General features: G+C 44.5%; 1 protein-coding gene across 1 annotated transcript in view; it reads right to left on the bottom strand.

Annotated features, from left to right (window-relative positions):
• LOC126484876 (uncharacterized) overlaps positions 1–27845 on the bottom strand; it is a 199396-nt gene that overhangs the window by 13550 nt on the left and 158001 nt on the right. Inside the window, exons 7-8 of the mRNA XM_050108472.1 lie at positions 15692–15898; positions 3142–3441 (exon numbers count right to left, since the gene is read on the bottom strand). Coding sequence (XP_049964429.1) covers positions 3142–3441; positions 15692–15898 — 507 coding nt within the window. The remainder of the gene's footprint in view (positions 1–3141; positions 3442–15691; positions 15899–27845) is intronic.

The following is a 27845-nucleotide window of genomic DNA, read 5'->3' as shown; positions in this document are numbered from 1 at the left end:
CTGGAAATTGTCCTGTTATAAATACGGCTTGTAATTGTCTAGATTTCCATGCAACTTTCAGAGACTGTTAATTTCCAAACTACTTCGTTATCTGAAAGTTAGGAAAGTAAAAATATAAACATTTTTACTAAAATTTTTCGTGGGCATATATCGCAAACTCACCCCGCCTCCCCAACGTTAAAGGTACTGATCTGTAGTTTTGTGGGTCTGTTCTTTTACCTTTCTGATATAATGGAGTCATTTGCGCTTTTTTCCAATCGCTTGGGACTTTGCGCTGGGAGAGATATTCGCGGAAAGTTCAACTTAAGTAGGGAACCACCCCCGAAGTACAATATGTGATCAAAAGTATCCGGACATCCTCAAAAACATACCTTTTTCATATTAGGTGCATTGTGCTGACACCTACTGCCAGGTACTCCAAATCAACGACTTTGGTAGTCATTAGACATCGTGAGAGAGCAGAATGGGGAGATCCGTGGAACTCACGGACTTCGAACGTGATCAGGTGATTGGTGTCACTTGTGTCATACGTCTGTACGCGAGATTTCCACACTCCTAAACATCCCGAGGTCCACTGTTTCCGATGTGACAGTGAAGTGAAACGGTGAAGGGACACGTACAGCACAAAAGCGTACAGGCCGACCTCGTCTGTTGACTGACACAGACCTCCAACGGTTGAAGAGGGTCGTAATCTGTATTAGGCAGACACCTATCCAAACCATCACACAGGAATTCCAAACTGCTTCAGGATCCACTGCAAGTACCATGACAGTTAAGCGGGAGGTAAGAAAACTTGGATTTCATGGTCGAGCGGCTGCTCATAAGCCACGCATCACGCCGGTAAATGCCAAACGACGCCTCGCTTGGTGTAAGGAGCGTAAACATTGGACGATTGAAGAGTGGAAAAACGTTGTGTGGATTGTGGAATGACGAATACAGTACACAATGTGGCGATCCGATGGCAGGTTGTGGGTATGGCGAATGCCCGGTTAACGTCATCTGCCAGCGTGTGTAGTGCAAACACTAAAGTTCGGAGGCGATGGTGCTATGGTGTGGTCGTGTTTCTCATGGAGGGGGCTTGCACCCCTTGTTGTTTTGGGTGGCATTATCACAGCACAGGCCTAACTGATGTTTTAAGCACCTTATTGCTTACCACTGTTGAAGAGCAAGTCGGGGAGGGTGATTGTATCTTTCAACACGATCGAGTACCTGTCCAAAATGCACGGCCTGTGGCGGAGTGGTTGCACGACAATAACATCCCTGTAATGGACTGGTCTATACAGAGTCCTGACCTGAGCCCTATAGAACACCTTTGGGATCTTTTGGAACGGCGACTTTGTGCCAGGCGTCACCAACTGACATCGATACCTCTCTTCAGTGAAACACTCCGTGAAGAATCGGCTGCTATTCCCCAAGAAACCCTCCAGCACCTGACTGAAGGTATGCCTGTGAGAGTGGAAGCTGTCATCAAGGCTAAGGTTGGGCCAACACCATTTTGAATTCCAACATTACCGATGAAAGGCGCCACGAACTTGTAAGTCGTTTTCAGCTAGGTGTCCAGATACTTTTGATCACATAGTGCACACTCTCCGTAAAGTCGAGTTGATATTCCTTTCGGACCTGGCGATTTCGTTATTTGTTTTTTGAACTTTTCAGTTGCTTTTGAATGCCATGGATGCCTATTTCTGTGTCCTCCATAAGGGAGTTCGTGCAGCGGTCAAATTATGGCATTTCTGTACGATCGACCAACGTTAATGATTTTTAAAACGCAAAATTTAAAAACTCGTCTGTCCTTTTGCTGATATCTAGTGGCACTTCAAAGTCATCGACGATCCCATGTTATGTAAGACGAGAATTTTCTAGGCTTCTCGGCAATATTTTTCACTACTCTGTGATGGTAGAAACTGTTTGCTTTGTGATCGATCTTTTCATAGAAGCATCAGTTTCTACTACCTTTTGCCTACCAATATTTCCGCGTTCTTTATTGAACAGAGTACAACAGTCACTGTTCTCTCAGCATTTTCCGAATTCTATAATTAAACCACTGTGGATGTCGTCCATCCTTAACGCTCTTACTCGGCACGTGCTTCTCCAGAGCATGATTTAAATTCAATTTAAACTTTGAAGTCATCTACATTCATAATATCGGCACTAAATGACTCTCTCATCTTCCATGTAAGATTCTAACAAATGCCTATATGCTTTTTCCATCATAGAAACGCTCCTAGCCTTCCTGATAGATTTATTAACTTCAGAAACCATGGTGGCTGTGGTGATATCGTGATCGTTAACCCTTGTCCCTATACTGAGAATGTCAATATGGTCAGCCCAGTTTGTAGCTAAGGGGTCTAAAATATTTCTGTGTTGCCTAATGTAGCATAGATGGATGACAATGGTGGCAGAGGAGAAATTAGAAGTGATTTTACTGTAGAAACCTTCCGATAATCGGCATAAGGTGATGTAAAATGTGGAGGTGATGTTTTTGTTTCAGCGTGTGATGCACGGCATCACAGTGGCTATGGCGATGGTTTTTCATTGAGTGGGTTACACAAGAAACCTACAGCACTGGAAAGCCGTGCAGTGCCAAGACTGAGTCATAGCCATCCACTCACGGAAACTGGCAGATTAGGGTCTGAGAACGAACACACATCATCCCATATGTGGAATTGTATAACCTAGCTTCCTATGGATTGTCACTTTCCGTGGCCATTAGCTTACTCTATCGTCTTTGTCTGGAGCAAATCGTGCAGATTATGGAGTTTCATGCATCATCCAACTGGTACCCACTATCACGTTTATCAAATTTTCCGTCATGTGTATTTCCACGGATTCTTCAGTAATCGTGTTCCAAAAAGAAGATGTTATTGGTAAAATTATTATTGTATCGTAATACATTGCAAATTCAGTGGAGATACAATTTTCAGCAATAGCTGACTAGGTTGGTTGCAAAAGACAGATACAGCGTTGATATTCGATCACTGTGTTCCGTTAAGACAGTATGGTTGAGTTCGGCCAAGTATGTTAGTTGTGATACCAGTGTGCATACGTTACAGTTGGCGACCGTCACAGGATGGTTTCCTTGTTCTTTTACAAGTGGTACAATTATCACCATGTACAGACACTATGCCATCTGGAAAATACCTTTCGGGCTGTCTCTGATGTAGCTAGCACAGAAGCGCTGTCGTTGGTATCAGCGAGGCCACTCAGACGGAAGCAGTGCTGGAGGCGGTCGACGAGCCTGGTGTAGCGGCGGCGGCGCGCCACCATGAAGGCCCACTTTCCCAGCCCCTGCAGGTGCAGGTCCACCACGCTGAAGTTGTAGATGAAGCGGTACAGCTCGGTCGGACCACTGACTGGTGAGGCTGCTAAAGCCATCACCTCTGCCACCAGTTGCATCAGAACGAGTGACAGCATCGCCAGGCCAGTTGTTAACGCCACTACCTACATCGAGTACAGTACCACTATGGTTCACGAACACACAGCCGGCATTTCAGTCACTGTTTACGATACAAGTATACTGCTGGCTGTCCATTAAAATTGCAACACAAGAAGGCGGCATGCAACAGGTGGCAAAATGACAAGAAGTGTTCTACATGTTTTGACATGCAAATGATTAGAATCTGAGCGCAACTGCACAAAATAGATTTAAGCTACGCCATCTACGTTTTGTATACAGGGTGTTCCAGAAATGTCGCGACAAATTTCGAGGTATTATAGAGGGTATATCGAGAAACAAATCAAGGATAGGAATCCATGTTCGGAAACGTCATCCAACGAGACTAAAGAGCATCGAAGTTACAAGCGTTAGCGGCTACCACTAGACCACCCCTTCGGCAGCAAACGTGACTTTGTATACTGTGGACCGTAGGTGGAACATCCAGAAATGTTGTTTGTTATTCGGTGATCGCGACTGATTCCACGAACGCCAGTGGAGAAGATGAAGCTACTAGCTGCTGCGAAGATAGGCCCTCGTAAGAAAACTATGATCTATTGGCTTGGTAAACGACTCTTTCGAACACGTTTGCGTCTGCTGTTTATTTTTGTCCTAGAGATTTTATGGGGTTCTAGGAGATAAATGGACTGCTGATGTTAACCTGTATCTGAAACTGTCATCCACCAAGGTAACAGAACATCGCATTCATAGGAGACAAGGCCCGTCTATAAAGCAGCTGGCTCTATCTTCTCCACTTGCTTTCGTGGCAATCAGTCGTGATCACTGAATAACAAACAACATTGCGAGACGTTCCACCTACAGTCCTCCAGCATACAAAGTCACGTTTGCTGCCGATGGGGTGGCCTAGTCGCAGGCGCCGATCCCTGTGACTTCGACAGTCTGTAGCATCGTTGGATGACGTTTCCAGAATAGGGTTCGTGCCCTTGATTTGTTCCTCAAGACGTCTTCCACAACCCCTCGAAGTTTGCCACAACATTTTTGAGACATCCTGCATAAGGAAAGATCACACAGATGATTTTTCGTTCTGAAATCCCATTTGACTGTTGGTTTAAGATCCTGTTGTACTTTGCCGCTTGTGTTGGTCAGGATCTCATAACTGTCGTGTGAAAATGGAATCGATCGATACAGGAACGCTATACTCAACGCCTTGCAGGACCAATCTAGTGATCGAGAGGTCAGACATACTGCTCGACCAGACGTACAGGATCGTACAGCACGTCACGTACCGTCAGTCAGGAAATTGGCTTGTTTCAACAAGACAGCTATGCATACAGACAATGCGACGAAGTCTGTAGCACCACAGACTGTACCCAGCGACAACAGTGGACACAGAATTGCAACCACGTCTTCTTATGAGACGAGTTCCGGTTCTGAGCAAAGCATAGCATTGGAAGTACCTCTTCGTGTAGGTTACTAGGCTGCATTCGACGTCGTCATATGGACCTAACACCTGGTGCAATGGTATGGAGTGCCACTGGATATGCAACTCCATCACATCTGGCTCGAACAGCTAGGAATTTGGACAGAAGGCGTTACATTTATGACGTGTTATGGAGGATGGCTGTGACTTATATTCGAAGTCTTCAACAGGATAACGTAAGACAACAAGATAACCGCAGGTTTTTCTGTGCTATCCACACCTACCTCGATATAGAGGAGGGTTTGACTGCTGCCCTGGACAGCATTTTGTCCCATCCCTCACCAACTGAATACTTCTGGCAATGGGTTACCGAGATACGGAAACGACGCCATTCGCCAGCCACTACGATTAGTGAACCCAAGAATAGAGTTGTAGCAGCATGGAATGAAATGCCTTTATTTGCTATCCAAGCTTACATCGACTCGGTTCCCAGCCGCGTTAGAACAGCTGTAGCTGCTAGAGATGGCGGCTATAAATGGCGTTCAATAAGTAATGCAACACATTTCTTTTCTCGGCCAATATCGGTTGAAAAAAATGCGGAATTTATTATGGGACATCGTGAAATATACTCACTCGAGTTTCATGATGTTCCTATAGGTGGCGACGCAATATGTACCCTTTAAAGAAATGGCGTCTGTAACGAAGGTGCATTTCAAGCAGAGTGCTGTCGAGTTTCTTCTGGCGGAAAACCAGAGCATCGCAGATATTCGTAGACACTTGTAGAATGTCTACGGAAACGTGGCAGTGAACTAAAGCACGTTGACCCGTAGTGCGAGACGTCTGCTATCATGACATCAAGAACGCGCAAACCTGTGCGATCTCCCGGGTACCGGCCAGCCACAAACAGCTGTGACTCCTGCAATGTTGGAACGCGTGGACACATTCATTCGATGTGATCACAGTCAAACACTTCGCCTCTCAACTGGACGTCTCTACAGTGTGTGGCGGAGGCACTTTACGTGCCACTCTCACTACCTCCCTTTCCTGTTCCAGTCGCGTATGGTATGCGGGAAGAATGACTAGCGGAAAGCCTCTGTGCGCGCTCGAACCTCTCTAATTTTACTTTCAAGATCTCCTCGGGAGGTGTAAGTAGGGGGAAGCAATATATTCGATACCTCATCCAGAAACGCACCCTCTCGAAATCTGGACAGCAAGCTACACCGCGATCCAGAGCGCCTCTCTTGCAGAGTCTGCCACTTGAGTTTGCTAAACATCTCCGGAACGCTATCACGCCTACCAAATAACCCTGTGACGAAACGCGCCGCTCTTCTTTGGATCTTCTCTATCTCCTCCGTCAACCCGACCTGGTACGGATCCCACACTGATGAGCAATGCTCAAGTATAGGTCGAAAAAGTGTTTTGTAAGCCACCTCCTTTGTTGATGGACTACATTTTCAAAGGACTCTCCCAATGAATCTCAACCTGGCACCCGCCTTACCAACAATTAATTTTATATGATCATTCCACTTCAAATCGTTCCGTACGCATACTCCCAGATATTTTGCAAAGTAACTGCTACCATTGTTTGTACCGCTATCATATAATCATACAATAAAGGATCCTTCTTTCTATGTATTCGCAATACGTTACATTTGCCTATGTTAAGGGTCAGTTGCCACTCCCTGCACCAAGTGCCCATCCGCTGCAGATCTTCCTGCATTTCGCTGCAATTTTCTAATGCTGCAACTTCACTGTATGCTACAGCATCATCCGCGAAAAGCCGCATGGAACTTCCGACACTATCTACTAGGTCATTTATATATATTGTGAAAAGCAATGGTCCCATAACACTCCCCTGTGGCACCCCAGAGGTTACTTTAACGTCTGTAGACGTCTGTGTTGGTAGTGCTGACACACTCGACTGCCAGTTGCGGTACTCACATGTGTGTGCTCGCTGGGTTCTTCATCGCCTGTCACAAGACCATAGAGAGCAGCGAGAGACCATCTGTGCAGAACTGCTTACGCGTTACGAGGCTGACTTTGAAAATTTTTTGTCGAATGTCGCCGCAGGCGATACAATATTGATTCATCACTTCGAACTGGAAACAAAACTGCGATCCAATGTGTGGCGCAACGCTACCTCTCCTCCGAAAAAGAAAGTCCAAAGTCGTAGCCCTAGGCGGTAAAGTGATGGTGACAGCCCTCTAGGACTCTAATGGTTATTCCGTTTGATGTCCTCCCTCATGGTGCAACGATCAAGTGTAATGTGTATTGTGCCGCCGGCCGGAGTGGCCGAGCGGTTCTAGGCGCTACAGTCTGGAACCACGCGACCGCTACGGTCGCAGGTTCGAATCCTGCCTCGGGCATGGATGTGTGTGATGCCCTTAGTTAGGTTTAAGTAGTTCCAAGTTCTAGGGGACTGATGACCTCAGCAGTTAAATCCCATAGTGCTCAGAGCCATTTGAACCATTTGAATGTGTATTGTGCCACCCTCATCAAATTGAAGAAACGACTTCAGCGTGTTTCGTCGCCACAAAAATGCAAATGAACTACTCCATCACAATGCAAGGCCTTACACCACAAGTCTGTGCAACGAGAGGAGCTCACGAAACTTGATTGTACTGTTATTCCTCATCCACCCTGCAGCCCGGAACTCGCCCCTTGCGACTTCCATCTAGTTTTCTGGGGAGGTTACTGATACAGCAGCATGTTGGTTCCGACGTCGACCAGTAGAGCGGTAACATGCGGGCGTACAGGCCCTTCCAGTTAAGTGGCACAAGCCCAGCGCATTGAATGGAGATTATGGTGAAAAATAGGGTTTTGTATTCAAAAGAGTGGAGAATAACGTGTTGCACTGGAATCCTGAATAAAACCAACCTGCTTTCAGAAACAACCCCCTCGCCATATATCATTCCTACTAAAGAGCATACGCACAGTAAATAATATTTCGCCGTTTGCTATACTTCTTCATGGTGCATTTTTAGATGTCTGATTGCAGTAAGTCAATACCAAATACACTGCTAGACAACAAAAGTGAAGGACACAGAAGGGGCGGAGGAAACGAAATATCACCTTACGGACTGAGGGGGTATGTGAGATTATTTGAATGATTAAAATATCGAGACAGATTAACAAAGCTCTTGGCAGTACAAGCCCTCTTACCAATACGGCTTTGCGCCCACTCTGGCCTCGATGAATGCATTGATTCGCTTGGGGAGGGTGTCATAAAGCCGTTGTATCCTCTCTTGAGACAAAGTGGCCCTCAACTGTTGTAAATGGTCCGTGATGTCTTGGATGTTGGCAGTGGGGCGGAATTGACGTCCAAGTTGGTCTCAAGCATGTTCTATCGGAGGTAGGTCTGGGGATCTTGATGGTAATGAGGTTATCTCAACATCTTACAGACTATAAGTGAAAAGTACTATGTTGCCTGTGTTCTACAGGACTTCAACATAGTGCTTTTCTTTTTTTGTAATGTTCTATCAAGAACCGATGGAAGAATCATTTAACATAGTTGATAGAGACAGGTACCGTGTGTGGACTACCATTGTCCTGTTGAAAATTGGTACTATGATACCGTCGCATAGAGGTAACATATGAGAATGCAGGAAGTCTGAAGCACGATTGTACCGTCAGGTTCCGTCACTCACTAAGTCGCACATAATGACTTCTCACACCAACATGTCAGGTGTAACACCGCTGTGTCGTATCAAAACACTGGAATAATGGGACTCTTCGCTAGCTGAGTGACATACTAATCGACGATAGTCATCCAGGATAGAGGAGAACCGTGATTCATCGCCGAAGAGAATGCGACGCCATTCATCAGCAGTCCGTAATCGCCGGTCGCAGCACCACTCCTAACGCAGCCGTCTGTGTTGTGGTGTTAATGGCAGCTTATGGATGGGATGGTAGTGCCCTAGTCTGATTACTGCTAGTGTCTGACTAAAGCTACAGGATGCCACAGAATGTTTCAAGAAGTTCATTACTTCTTCTCGAATGGCAGGCGCAGACGTGAAGGGGTACAATTTTCAAACATACGAGTACGGAAGAAGAAATTTCTGAGACTCTACGTCTAGAACAGAGAACTGTGTGGTAGTGAAATATGGACTGCGGGAGGAATAGAAGAGAATCGAAGCATTCGAGATGTGATGCTACTGGAGAATGTTGAAAAATAGGTGAACTAAAAGTAAGGAATGTGGAGGTTCTCTGCAGAATCGGTGAGGAAAGGAATATATGGAAAACACTGAGGAGAAGAAAGGACAGGATGGTAGGACGTTTGTTAAGACGTCAGGGAATAACTTCCGTGGTACTAGAGGGAGCTATAGAGGATATAACCTGTAGTGGAAGACAGAGATTGGAAAACACCCAACAAATAATTCAGGTCGAAGGTTGCAAGTGCTACTGTGAGATGAAGAGGTTAGCACAGGAGAGAACTTCATGGCGAGCCGCATGAAACCAGTTAGAAGATTGATAACTCAAAAAAGTGTATATTTCAGTTTTTTCATACATTTGTGATAAATTCACTGCAGTGAAAAATACTCTTTCCGAGAATCTTCTCGTTTAACAACTCTAACAATTGACCAACTGTAGTAGCTTTAGCTTTCTCGATACACAACTGACTCTACGCTTGGCACTTTCCGTTTGGTAGATGCGAAACTACAAGAAATTATTCATCATACCCCTATAGCCACCGTCCCCCGATTCGCTCTATTTCTAGAATTACTTGCAATTTGAGGGACTTAGTTTCTATGCTACTTTATTCTCCGAAAGGTAGCCGAGAAATTTGGAAACTGATGTATAAACACTTTTACAATTATTGACCGAATGCTTTGAAATTTTGATACAACGTTGCATTTGAATAGGCGTGTGTTTTTATATATCTATTTCTTAAATATATGTAAAATAACTTTTTATAAATTTGATAATTAAATATAATTTTAATAATGGGGAAACGTTGTTACACAAAATCTGAAAAAGTTACATATGCATATATTAAAGAATTAGGTACCTAAAAACAAGCTCGTATTAGAATTTAACGTTGTTTCAAAATTTCAGAACAATCGATCAAGAACTTTCGGAGATACACGATTTTGATAAAAAACGAACATTTACTTTTTTATTTATGTAGATTAAGAAGTAAGCAGATGATACGGGAACGGGATCAGCAGTAAGAGAGGACCTGCAGAGGACACTGCAAAGAGTAGAAACTTGGGCAAAGGAAAATCACAGCAAAGCAAACCAAGAGAAGACAGTTTAAACGCGGAAGACAGGAGAAACATCACCCAAAGATAGTATAACTTTATAAAAGAGCCACTGTCAACAGTAGGGACATATCAGGTCGTGGGAATTACATTACAGACAACAGCAACATCTACCAGTATGTGTACTGAGGAAAGAGCAGTAGCAACCATCAAAGACTCTTAGAGCATTTCGAACGTAACTAGTCTGTCAACAAGTAGAGCAATGACACTATTAAAAGAGACAGTCGAGAACGTCATGACACACGGAATAGAGATCATATGCAAAAAAATTAAGACCGATCACGTAAAACGAACAGAAAAAGTCAAGACGAAGTTCATGAAATGGGTACAGGGAGTGCGAAAGCGACTTGCATATGAAGTCATGAAAGACAATTGTTTCATAGAGGACATGAGATTACGTCACTGGCTGTCTTCCACAGGGCCATACCAATAAATGATTAACCTCATGGATCGAAAGAAAGAGGTGGACCTAGAAGACTAGAACACACCAGCCATGCTGGATGACAGCTGGACTACAGAATGAAGTGTAGTGGCACCACCATTTAGGATAGGGAAAGTTAGTTTTGTGCAATATTCTGAGCACCAGTTACAGCCAGGTGCAAGTCGGATTGCAGTGAGTTACACATACCAACAGTTTCGAAGTAAAATAGAGGCCACAGGGCCCACTGACCAACCTAGCGTGTTATGAGAACGTGACGCGAAGCAGCGTGTATGGCAAAACAGAGGCGCACAGCAGCGTTATAAATAGGTGAGGGTTTCTAACGAGACTCATTCAAATGTGGCAGCTCTCCTGGATGGTGGGGTGTGTCACACCACCAGCTACACGCAGCATCAGATGGGGCGCCAGCATTCCAGTTCACAGCGGGTCGCTGGTTCGACCATCTGAGGCCGACGCTGGCCTCGTAGCCAGCCAGCGGTGAGTCACTCCACAGCTCGCCACCGCAGGCAATTGTCCTGGCTTCCAACACATGCTGGAGGCATCCCAAGGCGAGGGCCGCAGATTCGGACGCCGGATTGCGGGCGCTTGCTGTCGCCGCGATCTCAGCCACACTGACGAGAAGCGCGTAGCTGGCCACCTGCGGCCCACACCGAGCGGCGCTGAGTTAGCAGGGACGCCGACCGCTGAGTCGACTGCCGGCACCCTGACGACGCTGCAGTTCCGCTGGCGTACAAAGGCCGACACACAGTGCATGCACGGGTCGCTGACGCAGCCATTCCGCACCAAGCCGTTTCGCAGACAGTGAAGTGGTGACCTCAGCTTGCAGGACCCAGTGAAGCAGACTGAGGGAAACATGGCACTGTAGTTGGAAACAATAAATCACTTGGAAAGCACGGACGAGTCTTAAAATGGTGCCTTCTACCTCTTCCTGCTGCATTTGGTCGTCCTGATACATTCGGTGAGCAGAAGTTACCACTACAGAAGGAACCAGTGACATGCAACGACAATACTCACAGTATGTGCATTTCATCATAAAATATGTGCCAACAACAAATTCCACGAACCGGCTGAAGAGTGTAAATGTTTGCTGTGCGAACAAGCATGTAAGAAATACTTCATTATAACATATATAAAGAGAACCAAAACTGCAAGGGGTGGTCAATAAGTGATGCAACACTTTTTTGTACTAATAGAGGTTGGTTTTCTTCAGGATCCCAATAAACCATATTGTTATTCTCTCCTTTGGTTACAAAAAAATGTGTGTGAAATCTTATGGGACTTAACTGCTAAGGTCATCAGTCCCTAAGCTTACACAATACTTAACCTAAATTATCCTAAGGACAAACACACACACCCATACCCGCGGGAGGACTCGAACTTCCGCTGGGACCAGCTTTTGGTTACAAAACATTGTTTTGCAACATAATCTCCGTTTAATGCAACGGCCTTATGCGACCTTAATGGGAGGGCCCGTATGTCTGGATGCTACCACACCATATTTCATCATTGGAGAAAACATCTTGCTGCATCAATAATCTGCATCATCCACATGCTGCTTTCCGCGGAGTGCATCCTTCATTGGGCTAAAGAGATGAAAGTCTGAAGGTACGAGGTCCGGACTGTATGGTGGATCAGGAAGAACATTCCACTGAAGTTCTGTGAGCTTCTCCCGGTGTGTAGACTTGTGTGTGGCCTTGCGTTGTCATGGAGAAGGAGAAGTTTGTCTGCATTTTTGTGGTGACAAGAACGGTGAAGTCACTTCTTCAATTTCCTGAAGGTAGCACAGTGCACTTCAGAATTGACCGTTGCACCATGACGGAGGATATCGAACAGAATAAACCCTCAGAGTGCCAGAAGACCGTCACCACGACTTTATTGCCTGACGGTGCGGCTTTGAACTTCCGAGGAGAGATGGTGTGACGCCACGCCATGGTTTGCAGTTTTGTTTCCGTTTCGAAGTGATGAAACCGCTTGTGAAGATGTTCGATAAAAAATTGTCACGATCAGCCTCGTAATGAGCAAGTAATTCCGCACAGACAGTTCTTCGTGCTCTCTATGGTCTTCTATTAGACTATGAGGAACCGAGCAGGCAAACATCCGCGAGCATTCCAACAGGAGGACGAGAGCTTCAGCACTACCAACTCAGATGTCCAATTGTGCAACGAGGTGTTTGGGTTGTGATCCGTCGATCACCTCAGATTAGAGCGTCCTCACGTTCCAACACTGCAGGACTCACAGCTGTTTGCGGCCGGCCGGTAGGCGGGAGATCCGACAGGTTTGCGTGACACTGTTGCGATGATATAGACGCCACACCCAGCGGTTCACCGTGCTTTTATTCACTGTCAGGCCTCCCTCGACATTCTGTAAGCGTCTTTCAATACCTGCGATGCTCTGTTTTTCCACCGAAAGAAACTCAACGACTGCTCTGTGCTTGGAAAGCACCGACGTTATAAAATGGTTGGTACTTAAATAGTGGCAACTACTTATTCACAACCGGTATAAAAGTTACATGGTTGCACATATTACTGTCCTTCAAAGTAGTCACCAGCTTTGTGTAGAACCCGTTGCCAGAGATGTGGAAGGCTTAGTGTACCATTAGCAGAGCCTCTTCTGTTGATGGTGCGAATGGAGCGGTCTACTGCCTGTCGAATCTCTGGAACAGTTCTGAAGCGAATACCAAGAAGTGGTTTCTTCATCTTCAGAATCAAATTAAAGTCACAAGGACTTAAGTCCGGGGAGTATGGTGGATGGTACAGTACTTCTCAGTCCCATCGACCGAAAAGAGCAGCCACAGCTTGCGCTGTATGTGCCCGCGCATTGTCGTACAAAATGATGGGTGGGTTGATCAGAAAGTGTTGCCGCTTCTTTCGCAAAGCTGATGGCAGGTGATGCTCCAAAACCGAACAGTAATACTGTGCATTGACGGTCTGCCGTGGAGGGACGTAAAGCGTTAGGATAACATCATCACAGTCGTACACTAGAATCACCATAACTTTAGACCGCTCCATTCGCACCATCAACAGAAACAGGCTCTACTAACGGTATACTACGTCTTCCACATCGGTGGCAACGGGTTTTACACAACGCTGGTGACTACTCTGAAGGACAGTAATAGGTGCAAACATGTAACTCTTTTGTATTGGTTGTGAATAAATAGTTGCCACTATTTATGTTTCAACCCTCGTAGATGCCCTTCGAAGGCTATCTGCAACGCCGTCATTTATCGGAATAAAACCTTATGAGCTGAAGTGGGAATATTCCACGATGTCCCAAAACAAATTTCGCATTTTTTTCAACCGAAATTGACCGAGAAAAAAGGGTTGTATTACGTGTTGAACGCCCCTCGTACATTAATGCTCAGTCTGAGCACACTTTTCTCAATAATAATAATTGGTTGCCATTCCATGCATATGGCTATGAATTATTAGGCGATATTTCTTTATGAACTGGCTGAATAATTTTTTCAGACTGTTTAATTATTTGCATGTCATGTTATTGTGCAGTTACACAAGCTGGTCGTAAAGTAAGATATTCAAAGCAACAAACCTATAAATGAAAACGTATTTATGTGGCAAGCAGCTTGCTGAAAGCCTTTGTGATTGGGGCTGCTTTGGCGGTTTGTATGTCAGGGGTCTTAAGTGTGTCTGATGTACGAATGGTGTTCAATAAGTAATGCAACACATTTTTGCTTTGCCAAGTTCGGTAGAAAAATGTGAACCTGTTGTGGGACATGGTGGAATATTCCCACTCGAGCCGCTATAGTTTCATGAAGTTCCGATACGTAGCGGCGCTAAACGTAGTCTTCAAAATGACGTCTGTAACAGAGGTACTTTCCAAGCAGCGAGTTGTCATTGAGTTTCCTTGGCGGAAAAACAGAGCATCGCAGATATTCACAGGCGCTCGCAGAATGTCTACGGACACCTGGCAGTGAACAAAAGCACAATGAGTCGTTGGGCGAGGCGTCTGTCATTATCACAGCAAAGTCGCGCAAACCTGTGATCTTCTACGTACCGGACGGCCATACACATCTGTGATTCATTCCAAATGATCGACGGATCACAATCGAACGCCTTCCTGCTCGACTGCACGTCTCTGTTGGCACTGCTGACACACTCGTCCACCACTTGGATACTCAAAGGTGTGTGACCGCTGGTTTCCTCGTAGTCTAATAGAAGACCATAAAGAGCAACGATTTTGGCCGAATGAAGGATGCTCTTCAAAAATGGTTCAAATGGCTCTGAGCACTATGGGACTTAACACCTATGGTCATCAGTCCCCTAGAACTTAGAACTACTTAAACCTAACTAACCTAAGGACATCACACAACACCCAGCCGTCACGAGGCAGAGAAAATCCCCGACCCCGCCGGGAATCGAACCCGGGAACCCTGGCGTGGGAAGCGAGAACGCTACCGCACGACCACGAGCTGCGGGCGAAGGATGCTCTTCGCAGGGAACAGTACGTGGATGGTGGGGAGGCTACTGATGCAGTAAGACGTTGGCTCCGAGATCGACGCCGACCGCTGTGGCCGAGCGGTTCTAGGCGCTTCAGTCTGGAACCGCGTGACTGCTACGGTCGCAGGTTCGAATCCTGCCTTGGGCATGGATGTGTGTGATGTCCTTAGGTTAGTTAGGTTCAAGTAGTTCTAAGTCTAGGGGACTGATGATCTCAGATTTTGTGTCCCATAGTGCTTAGAGCCCTTTGAACCATTTTTCCTACATCGACCAGTAGAGTGGTAGCATACGAGCGTACAGATCCTCCCAGTAAGGTAAAGCAAGGCTGTCGTAATGAACGGAGATTATGTTGAAAAATAGGGCTGTGTAGCCAAGAGTGGGGAATAATATTGTGTACTGGAATTCTGGATAAAACCAATCTGCTTTCGGGAGAAAAATGTATTGCATTACTTATTGAACGCATCTCGTAAGTGCTTGATTATGTAAGGCAAGTGAACATGCGTCTTTCAGCAAATTATATAATCCGGACCTCGCCAATAGTCGTACTAATTACAACGGTATATACTGATCGTAGCTGCAATCTTTCAACTGAACCAAATGATAGAGAACTCCTACAAAACGCACCTGGCCTACGGAATAGAGATGGTAAGATGCAGGCAGAGCCCGCCAAGCTATTGGGACGGTGGCAGTTACCAATAGAAAGGGGAAGAGTGACTTGCGTACCTTTGCGGAGACGAGTGTGTAGGCGGAGGTTGGCCACATGCCGAACACCGCCAGGCACCTGAGGATGGGGCTGAGATGTGCGTGGAGGTCTACGGACGGGAGATGGGTCCCAGGGACACGCATCCCCGGCCCAGACCCTGCCTGCCACTGTGCGGTCATCGCAAGAGTGGCGCCGGGCGCGGAGGTAGAGCGCGTCTGGCGAGCGACCTTTCAGCAGCCGGCCGCGCCCGTATAGCGGCTGGGAGGCTACCAGCTGGCCGCTTGCGACATTCCACGGCCCCTGTGGCGCCACTGCAAACAAGTACCGTAACTCTCGGCCTTGAACTAGTTCGATCGCTCTAGTAATCGTACGCCGTTCAATAGGTTACATCCGAAACACCCATGTGTAATCTCATGAAAGGGTTGATGTTCAGTATTCGTATGGATTTAATTTCAGGATCCCAAGAAGGAATTTTGTGGGATGTATTTTGATTGATATATGGTTGCTGGCCATTAATTTGTCCTTAAACTTCAAGGAGACGCATTAAATACAGCTCAGAACTTATAGAAGGTCCCCTTCCCCCCCCCCCCCCCCCCCCCCCCAGTATTTGTGACGAAATTAACGACAAGCCGACAGAAGGAGTTGACATAATTTAGTTCTTTAAATAGGAACTTCATAAAAAAATCCAATTGTACTTTATCTCTCTCTTTACCGAAATATGTTGAATGTATGTGACTTTTTATTTGTTGGTTTGTTATTTGACAACAGAACTGAATGTATCTACAACAAGGTACATGTGTTGCTTAAGGCGAAATGATTTGTGTACCATGTCGCGTATCCTGACGAGTTCGGACTATACAGCACACTCACACAGACCGCACCATTTCATGCTGAGAAAATTATAAAGTTCGAAATAGCTAGATATTTGAACTCTTGAACCGTTAGTTCACTAACTGGTACTGCCAGTTGACAGATTTTTGCCTTTAAAATAGCTCTTTGTTCAAAATGGCGGTCGCGCGGTTCCAGACTGTAGCGCCTAGAACCGCCCGGTCACCCCGGCCGGCAAGTAGCTCTTGAGTAGGAACTTTTAACTGATTGCAATCGTTGTCTTGAATCACGAATAATTACACTGAATGTGCAAATACAAAATTCTGAACTGATTTCAAGATGCAGTTATCTATTTTAATCTTGAGCGAAAGAATTATTCAAGTGCATAATCCGTCGAAATGGCTTCAACTCTTGGTCGGTCACATAACTCATATAGATTCCACTAATATGATGAAGTTCTGTCACCTTATACGTTGATCTCTGGAAGCTGCCGCGCCCCCCTGAAATTCTTTAGTACGACACACACGGAAATGTATTCTACGCCGTGCAGATAGATTATGGGCTCACCTGTGTGCAATGGTGGACTGTCATATATAAATTCGGAGTTCGTGGAGCGGACTGAATGCGATTTGCAAGTTACGTTGTCCAATGATGACAAGAGGTATATTACAACCTCGTAGAAATCGCATATTCTTCCACACAACCGAATTATATGCAACCCCACTCTATAGCGTAGCAATCAATATAACGATTCTTGGTAAGTCAAAAATTAACTCTGAAGACGCACCTAGTTCATACATGTACTGTATAATCTCCTTACAGCATTCTTCGTACATTTAACATCGCATTTTCATCTCATTTTGACTCCAGACATGAAGCTTCTCTTATGTTCCTAAGATGGTGCACGATAATTAACAAGAAATACTCAAGTGTACTGCAAGCACAAACTAAGTTGACATACGGCGCAGTGGCTGATGAGAGCGACCGTAAAGGAATTTCCCATTTACAGTGGCTCCTTTCAGCCACCGTGCAGAGTGTCACCCCAGTTTGCGCATATAGTAGACAATTAAAGCCGGAGTCGCTCCTTCTAGGTCTTATTACTCTTAGCATTACATAAAACAGAACATTGAAGAGGTGAGCGACAGTATTGCTCTGAGAGGCTTATGCGTAAGTATGTCGTCTCTCATATATGACGTAGCAACGTACACAGGATTAGCTCCTTACATCACTCTGTATTTTCTTGCTTTGTGAAATAAGTTTTCAGCTGAGCACTCCCGAAGTCAAGTCTTCACTCGAGAATTCACGACATTCAGAAACAAATGGCCGCAGAATACCAATATCGATAATTTTTCAGAGGTGCATTTGCGGCCTGAAGATGGCATAATGAAATGGCGAAACTGATACTGGAAATCAAATAGCTTCTCGATTTGTACAGTTGTTTGGCGAATTTCTTTGTTAAAGATTTGACCAGCCGCTATCCCACGTTCGCAATGGATCAACAGAGAATAAACCTCTATTGTCAAAAACTGCAAATAATTGGCTTGAAGACTTCGCAGATATTATTGCATGTCCACCAGCAGAAAGAGAAATATTACGGTTTGAAAAGAGCATTCTCGAAAAATCACAGGCATCTAGTGAAAGATTTACAAAATCTTTTACAAACAGAGGATTCGAAACGGTACTTAAATGGTCAAATAAATTACCCTTTGATATTCAGCTTACCGATAGGGGCAAAAAACATACTGTTACAAATCTTTAATGTGATATGGGTAGAAAGTGAAGTTTCTCAAGAATTGACCACACAAATTACTGTACCTATACTAAATCCTAGAAAAAAACCTTCAACAGCAGATTCATGCCGTCCAAATGCACTGTCATCGTGCTGAGCAGCCGGCCGCTGTGGCCGAGCGGTTCTAGGCACTTTAGTCTGGAACCGAGCGACCGCTACGGACGCAGGTTCGAATCCTGCCTCGGGTATGGATGTGTGTGATGTCCTTAGGTTAGTTAGGTTTAAGCAGTTCTAAGTTCTAGGGGGCTGATGATCTCAGCAGTTAAGTCCCATAGTGCTCAGAGCCATTTGAACCCTTTTTTCGTGCTGAGCAAAGACTTTTGAATGTCTTCCCATATTACGTTTCGAGTGGTGGCCAGAACATAATAATTTTTTGCCTGTGTCACGGTATGCCTTTCAGAAAGGGAGGAGCACTGCTGATTATTTAAGCATCCTCACGATGGACACTGAAAAAGTGTTTGACGAAAAAGGTTATCTTACAGCTTTATTTGTGGATATGTCGGGAGCATATGACTGTTAACATATTCTTACTCTTGCTGAAGTTAGACAACTTAGGTTTTCCAAACATTTGTCTTTGTTTTCTTCAAAATTATTTTAAAAAAATGGTTCAAATGGCTCTGAGCACTATGGGACTCAACTGCTGAGGTCATTAGTCCCCTAGAACTTAGAACTAGTTAAACCTAACTAACCTAAGGACATCACACACATCCATGCCCGAGGCAGGATTCGAACCTGCGGCCGCAGCGGTCTCGCGGTTCCAGACTGCAGCGCCAGAACCGCGCGGCCACTTCGGCCGGCCAAAATTATTTAGACCGTACAACTGTTTACATTATAAAGCATCACAACAGTTTATATAGACCCTCCTCAGTGTGAAAAGCTTGCCTCAAGGTGCTATTCTGTGTCCTCACTTATACGCATTATTTTTAGCAGATTTGAAAAACACGTTTGACCCCACTATTCATGTGCTACAATACCCAGATGATGTCTGCATATACTGCAGACAGCATCCATCAGCCTGGAACGTGTTGCTCGTGGACGAATAATGCCGCTGACCTGCTATCCGGACGGCTGCTGAGGAATGGTCTCAATTTGTCACAAATGAAGTCTTCTGTAGTTTACTTTACACGAAAGCACTGAACATATCTGAAATGTGAAAATACGGCCTCTGAATTTGGCCAGGAAGGAAAACGAGGAAGCTCTAGACCAATGGGGATTTGGCAGAGTTCATTCACTGGCACAATTTACAAATTTATTTTGCCTAGACTTAATTCCATTAAACCCAGTTAAGAATTTAATTAAACAACAATTAATTTGTTCCCAGACCGTAAGATAAAATGCTGATGATACACTGTATTGAACTGGGGACCTAGAAACGACGGAGAGGCTTCGTCCCCGTCCTAGCCCTCAGCGGTTCACAACCACACAACTGGCTACAGCAATTCACTCACCCCACTGCCGCCTATACCGAACCCAGGGTTATTGTGCGGTTCGACCATCAGTGGACACCCCTGGGAACGTCTCACACCAGACGAGAGTAACCCTAAATGTTTGCGTGGTAGAGTAACTATGGTGTACGCGGACGTGGAGACAGTGTTTGCGCAGCAGTCGGCGACATAGTGTAACCGAGGCGGAATAAGGCGAACCAGCCCGCATTCGCCGAAGCAGATGGAAAACCGTCTTAGAAACCATCCACAGACTGGCCGGCATACCAGACCTCGGACACTAATCCGACGGGCGGGTTCGTGCCGGGGACCAGCACACCTTCCCGCCCGGAAAGCAGTGCGTTAGACCGAATGGCTAAACGCGCGGGCTGATGATGCACACTTCAAACCAATTTAAGCAGCCATAAAAATTACAAAAATTTCATGAGAAAAACACACCAATAAATAATTTAATGAAATTGAACCGTCCGCATAATAGGCCACTCCCAAAAAATTCTTATACTAAAATACTGAGTGACCAAAGAAGGAGAACAAAAGATTTACAACCTCATACAATAGAAATGGTAGCAAGGCTTACACGGTTTCACAATAATACTCAAATAATTAAAATTTACATTAAATAAGAATGGCTGTAAAGATCTCAGCCACTAGTAGAATATTTAAGTAACTTAAAGGTTATAAAAAGGGAGGCTCTTTTAATTAACAATAGAACGACTCAGAACTGCTCTAAAATTTCTATTTACCTTTAAACAGTAGCGTTAAAGGCCACGGCTGCGCTTGGAAGGAATAGCACTGCAGAACATGGATAGCACGAGCTTTCGCTGTCCAAGGCTTGTGCACAGAATGCCACAAACAGCGTGCTGTGTTAGCCGACTGGGCCCAGAATGGAAACGATCGTATGGCGTCAGTGGCCGGGAGTTCCCAGTCAGGAAGTTCGGCCGCCAAATGCAAGTCTTATTGAGTGCTACGCTACATTGGGCGACTTGCGCGTCGAAAATGGAAAGCCCTTTTTCCCAGAGGTAGTCTGCTTTTCATGTCCTCCTTGCTCGGTCCGTCATGGGTTGTTTTGCAGCCTAGGTAGCAGAATTCCTTAACTTCATCTACTTCATGATCATCAATCCTGATGTTCAGTTTCTCGCTCTTCTCATTTCTGTTACTCCTCATTACTTTCGTCTTTCTTCGATTTACTCTCAATCAGTAATCCGTACTCAGCTTACCGTTCATTCCATTCAGCAGATCCTGAAACTCTTCTTCACTTTCACTGAGGGTAGCAATGTCACGAGCCAACCTTAACATTGACATTGTTTCACCATGAATACTGATTCCACTCTTGAACATTTTTGAATGCCATCACGGATTCTTCGACTATAGATTGAACAGTAAGACTCTGCATCACTGTCTTACACCCTTTTTAATCCGAGTACATCACTCTTGGTATTCCACTCTTATTATTCCCTCTTAGCTCTTGTAAATGTTATATATTACCGGTCTCTCCCTGTAGCTTACCCCTCTTTTCCTTAGAATTTACCGAGCGAGGTGGCGCAGTGGTTAGCACACTGGACTCGCATTCGGGAGGACGACGGTTCAATCCCGTCTCCGGCCATCCTGATTTAGGTTTTCCGTGATTTCCCTAAATCGCTTCAGGCAAATGCCGGGATGGTTCCTTTGAAAGGGCACGGCCGTTTTCCTTCCACATCCCTCCCTCACCCGAGATTGCGCTCCGTCTCTAATGACCTCGTTGTCGACGGGACGTTAAACACTAATCTCCTCCTCCTCCTCCTTAGAATTTCGGACATCTTGCACCATTTTACATTCTCAGACGTTTTTTCCAGGTCGACAAATCCTATGAATGTGTCTTGATTTTTTTTAGTCTTACTTCCATTATCAACCGCAACCTTAAAAATGCCTCTCTGGTGCCTTTGTCTTTCCTGAAGCCAAACTGATCGTCATCTAACACATTCTCAGTTTTCTTTTCCATTTTTCTGTATGATATTCTTGTCAGCAGCTTGGATACATGAGCTGTTAAACTGATTGTGCGATAATTCCACTTCTCCCAATGAGTTTAGAAATTCTTGATGGAATATTATCCATCCATTTTGCCTTATTTGATTTTAAGTCTTCCGAAGCTCTTTTAAATTCTGCTTCTAGTACTGAATCCTGTATGCCTTACCTATCGACTCATATTTCTTCTTCTATAACATCAGATAAGTCTTTCCCCTCATAGAGGCCTTCAATGTACTCTTTCCACCTATCCGCGCCCTCCTCTGCACGTAAGAGTGGGATTCCCACTGCACTCTTAATGTTACCACCCTCGCCGAAGGTTGTTTTAACTTTTCTATATGATGAGTCAGTCCTTCCGACAATCATCTCTTTTTTGATAGCTTCAAACGTTTCATGCAGCCATTTCGCCTTCCTTCCTACTTATTTCATCCTAAATGATTCCTATTTTTGTATTCCTGAATATCCCTGAACATTTTCGTACTTTCTTCTTTCATAGATCAGCTGAAATATGTCCTCGCAGTTATCTTCTTTGTACCTATGTTTTCTTTTAACTTCTATGACTGCCCTTTCTTAGAAATGTCCACTCCTCTTCAACTGCACGGCCTAGTGAACTTTCTTCTGCTCCTTCCCTTACAATCACATTCCAGTCCCCCATGACTAGCAGAAGTTCATCTTCTTTTACGTTCTACATCACCCGTTCAATATTCTCATTTAGTTTAATTATCAATCACTTCATCTTCAGCTTGCGGCATATATACCTGAACTATTATTGTCGGTATTGGTTTGCTCTCGATTCTGATGAGAACAACCCTATCATTGTACTGTTCACAGTAACTCATTCTCTGTTCTACATTCCTAATCGTAACGAATCCCACTCCCGTTATACCATTTTATGCTGCAGTTGATATTACCCTATACGCATCTGACCAGAAATCCTTCTCTTCTTTCCATTTCACTTCACTGACCCCCACTATATCTAGACTGAGCCTTTGAATTTCCATTTTCAGCTTTTATAGCTTTCCTACCACGTTCAAAATTCTGACAACCCACGCCCCGACTCGTAGAACGTTATCCTTTTCGTTCGTATTTAATCATTTTTTTCTCATGGTCACCTCCCCCTTGGCGGTCCCCTCCCGGAGATCCGAATGGTGGATTATTCCCGAATCTTTTGCCAGTGGAGAGATCATCATGACACTTTTTCAGTTATAGGCCACATGAACTGTGGATACACTTTATATGTCTTTAATGCAATGGTTTCCATTGCCTTCTGCATCCTCACGCCGTTGATCACTGCTGATTCTTCAGCCAGGGACAGTTTCCCACCCAAATGACAAGAGAGTGCCCTGAACCTCTGTCCGCTCCTCCGTCCTCTTTGACAAGGCTTTTGGTAGACTGAGGGTGACTTCTTAAGCCGGAAGTCTTCCGCCGCCAAAGCTGATGATTTGTATTCAGCCGTGCGGAGTGGCCGTGCGGTTTGAGGCGCCATGTCACGGATTGCGCGGCCTCCCTTAGGCATTCGTGTGTGTGTTGTTCTTAGCATAAGTTAGTTTAAGTTATAATAGTTTAAGTAGTGTGTAAGTCTAGGGACCGATGACGTCAGCAGTTTGATCCCTTAGGAATTCACCCACATTTGAAAATTTTTATTCAGAATTCAAGCGATGGCGGTGTTCGAACCCGGGACCGAGCACATTTCGACTACTAATCAAAGACACTATTCCTACACGACAGACGCTTAGAACTGACTGTTAGTAATATTAACAAGGGTATTTTAAAGAAAAGAGATTTTGACCTGAGATCTGGTTATATTCATGGTATTATTCTCCAGTCTATTGTTAACAATACTGAGGTCCTGGTTTACGATAAGCTCCCATTCTATGGTAAGATTTCGGAGAAGATTGGTGCCAGTCTCAAAACAAAAACATTTTGTACCTCAGAGCGTTGGTTGTAAATATAGGTGTAGAGAAAGTTCTACAGCTTGTAAATTTGATGAGTCTAGTGTTTATAGTATCCAATGTGGTGACTGTCTAACGCAATGTATTGGCTAGACCATTTAATACACGATTCCGGGAACATCTTAATTTGACCATATCGAAGTGAGCCTTAAGCCCACATCTCCGCGAAACGGGACATACAGTTACAAACTTGCACTCCAATTTATCTATGATGGACCGTCAGCAGAAAGGCCTCATTCTCAACATCCTTGAGGAGGTTGAAATTGTTCGCAGTAAGAGCACACTTCTATTGCATACTTTAAGAAACCGAATAGAGCTAAGACTTTGCGATGTTCTAGGTAATCCGTTGGCTCCCACGACGTTTTGTATTTACTTTTAGTGCCTTATTCCGTCACTAATTCTAGCATTCCCGCTAATACAATGAGCTATCCTGATGATAGCCACGTCTTCGTTTCTACTATGTTCTTTGGTTCCTAGATACAATGTTCTACTGTTAGGGGGCTCCCCAGTGTTTGGAGTTCAAAATTCCTCTGAGGCTTTCATGTGTTGTGGTCTCCATCGGTCGGTCGCTATCGCCTCCGGACACATGGCGAACCCAGAATACAGCGGACCGCCTTCCTTTGCCCACACGACAAACAACTACATGGTATGTAAATTTCGTATATTCAGGTTATGTTAGGTGGTTCATTAATCTGTTCTTCTGGTCCCCCAGGTTTTCCATTATAAATCAAATATCAATAGAGTAAGGTTTGTAACCTCGAAGGAAACGGTCTATTAACACACAGGCAACATGGGTTTAGAAAACATCGTTCCTGTGAAACACAACTAGATCATTATTCACATGAAATGCTGAGGGCTATTGACAAGGGATTTCAGATCGATTCCGTATTCCTGGATTTCCGGAAGGCTTTTGACACTGTACCACACAAGCGGCTCGTGGTGAAATTGTGTGCTTATGGAATATCGTCTCAGTTATGTGACTGGATTTGCGATTTCCTGTCAGAGAGGTCACAGTTCGTAGTAATTGACGGAGAGTCATCTAGTAAAACAGAAGTGATTTCAGGCGTTCCCCAAGGTAGTGTTATAGGCCCTTTGCCGTTCCTTATCTATATACGAGTGCTAAAAGGAACTCGTTAAACTTCGGTAACACGATAAATCAGTCTAATCTAAAGGCCGTAAATTCAACTAAATACCTAGGTATTACAATTACGAACAACTTAAATTGGAAAGAACACATAGAAAATGTTGTAGGGAAGGCCAACAAAAGGCTGCGTTTTATTGGCAGGACACTCAGAAAATGTAACAGACCTACTAAGGAGACTGCCTACACTACGCTTGTCCGTCCTCTTTTAGAATACTGCTGCGCGGTGTGGGATCCTTACCAGGTAGGACTGACGGAGTACATCGAAAAAGATCAAAGAAAGGCAGCACGTTTTGTATTATCGCGAAATAGAGGAGAGAGTGTCACAGAAATGATACAGGATTTGGGCTGGAAATCATTAAAATGAAGGCGTTTTTCGTTGCGACGGAATCTTCTCACGAAATTCCAATCACCAACTTTGTCCTCCGAATGCGAAAATATTTTGTTGACACCGACCTACATAGGGCGGAACGATCACCACGATAAAATAAGGGAAATCAGAGCTCGTACGGAAAGATATGGGTGTTCATTCATTTCACGTGCTATACGAGATTGGAGTAACAGAGAATTGTGAAGATGGTCAATGAACCCTCTGCCAGGGACTTAAATGTGATTTACAGAGTATCCATGTAGATGTAGACAATGGTTTTTGATCTCTTTTGCCCTTCATCTGCATTCAGTTTTCATAATCAGGTGATATTGCATAAAAAGGAGAAAATCCTTATAATCCGCATAATTAAAAAAAATTGAGGACAGCCAATAAAATGTACCTAAATAAAAAGAGTTTACAACGTGCTGGATTAATCGCAGGATAGCAACTCATATTAATCATTCCGATATAGTAACAGCCATATTTGCTGAATTAGGTTTTTATTTAGTTTATGACCCGAATGTAGACCTCAGTTAAATAAAAAGTGAATCTTGCGATTTTGGCTGTTTCTCAATCGAACTAAACGAAAAGTTTAGCGCATCGAGACGCTCCCAACTTTCGTAGTTGAATCCAAACATTTTAAGAGCGGAAGTAGTCAAACAATAGTAACCTGCAGACGCACTGTGGCAAACAAATGTGTAGCAAATGTGTTAATATGATTAAAATGTAATACAAGAAGAATAAAATAAGATAGCATCAGTAGAGGGTCTGTGTGAGAAATGTAGTCCATTAATCAGCCCTGTAACGATAAAGGGCGTAAATGGATAGCGATCACGCTCCCTTCTCTCCCAAGTAGGCCAGAAAGCTTCAATAATATTAATATTTATTGACCAAGGGACATATGGAAATTCATCCTAATGTTCACCAGTCCTGGACGATGAAAGCTGTGTGAACAGTGCCCTTTCGTCTTGTAAGACATCATCACCACTGGGGAACAAACATTGTAGCATGGGATGGACCTGATCAATCTAAATGTTCACATAATCCTTTCCAGTAATCACACCCTGGTGAGTAACCGTGTGGCCTATGGAATACCACGGTACTGCCGCTACGTCATCACCGAACCCCGCCATGCTTCACTTTTCGGACCTAAACTAGCCGCGAAGTTGGAAACAGCATGAAAAAAGACTCATCCGACCACACGACTTTCTTCAATTTCTCCATAGCCCAGGTTATATGACTTCGGCACCACGTTTCCCTGTTACGGGCATTTGCGTCACTGATAAGTGATTTTCGAATCCTTCTTTCGTGTTGTTTTGGTGCTGACAGGGTTTACGACTGCAACATTCTGTTCCGCAGTGACTTTTACGGCTGTCGTTCTCTTATAAAATCACAGTCCTCTTCAACGACGACCACTCAGCGATAACACAACACGCACTTCCATCCGCTTTGTGACTTACCGAATGTTGTTTTTCTGCTTTCTGTGTATGCAATACAAATCTTCGATACAGTGCCTCTTGTAACACCAAACACTTCGGATACCTTGGTTACGGAAGCGCCCACCATACGAGAACCAACATATTGCCCACATTCGGATTCACGTAGCTCCAGCATAATGTACTCACAACTATACAAAACGGTGTCCTGACCACGACTGACACTTGCAACGTATTTAGGACAGTGCCCGAGTGCCGTTCATGGTCAAATACAACAGTGTAACATACAGACTTAAAATAGCGTACGCACTTTATGTTCAAGACTGCAGGTGTCGCACTATTGTTCACAGGGCGTCAGAGGTATAACTGGAGATATTTTTATTCGTGGCTGAGGATAGTATACTGAGCAATATTCCATCAGTATTTACTTCATTTGCAGACTAATAACTATAACCATTAGGAGTAGAATGTTTTTAGGTTTGTTAGTACTTCGAAGTCCATGTGGCAAGAACAAGCCATTGATGCTCATTTACCGAGCGAGGTGCCGTAGTGGTTAGCACACTGGACTCGCATTCGGGAGGACGACGGTTCAATCCCGCGTCCGGCCATCCTGATTTAGGTTTTCCGTGGTTTCCCTAAATCGTTCCAGGCAAATGCCGGGATGGCTCCTTTGTATGGGCACGGCCGACTTCCTTCCCCGTCCTTCCCTAATCCGATGAGACTGATGACCTCGCTGTTTGGTCTCTTCCCCCACACAACCCAAACCCAACCCTAATGCTCATTTTCTGGACGCAAAACGGTTAGTCTATACTAACAAGTGTAGTCCCACCGAGCGGTGCAGTTACGACTGTGCAGAAAACATTCGGTAATAAATAATGTGACGTGTTTGCGGGAAGACTGTTGAACACAAAGAAGAAATAATGAATCCCAAGAGTTGGTCGGCTATATTTCGGTTTTATTTCCTATACGTATCACAAATAAAATCTAAAACCTGAAATACAGATTGTCGACGGGCTTCTTTTTACAAAACATACTTGCTTCATTGTTGGATGTGTTTAAAAGAGCCAAGTCGAACGCTATGCCATCTGAAATGAAGAGCAAAGTGTAGAATTGATTTTTTTTATTCTGACAATATCTACATGTGTTATGTCTTCTGTATCTGTTGCTGTGCACCACAACTCTTTGTAATTTTTCTGTTTATAGTTTTAAATGAGT

Source organism: Schistocerca serialis, chromosome 6, assembly GCF_023864345.2.
Source record: "Schistocerca serialis cubense isolate TAMUIC-IGC-003099 chromosome 6, iqSchSeri2.2, whole genome shotgun sequence".
In the NCBI taxonomy this organism is placed as follows: Eukaryota; Metazoa; Arthropoda; class Insecta; order Orthoptera; family Acrididae; genus Schistocerca; species Schistocerca serialis.
This window is presented reverse-complemented; position numbering and strand designations above follow the sequence as displayed.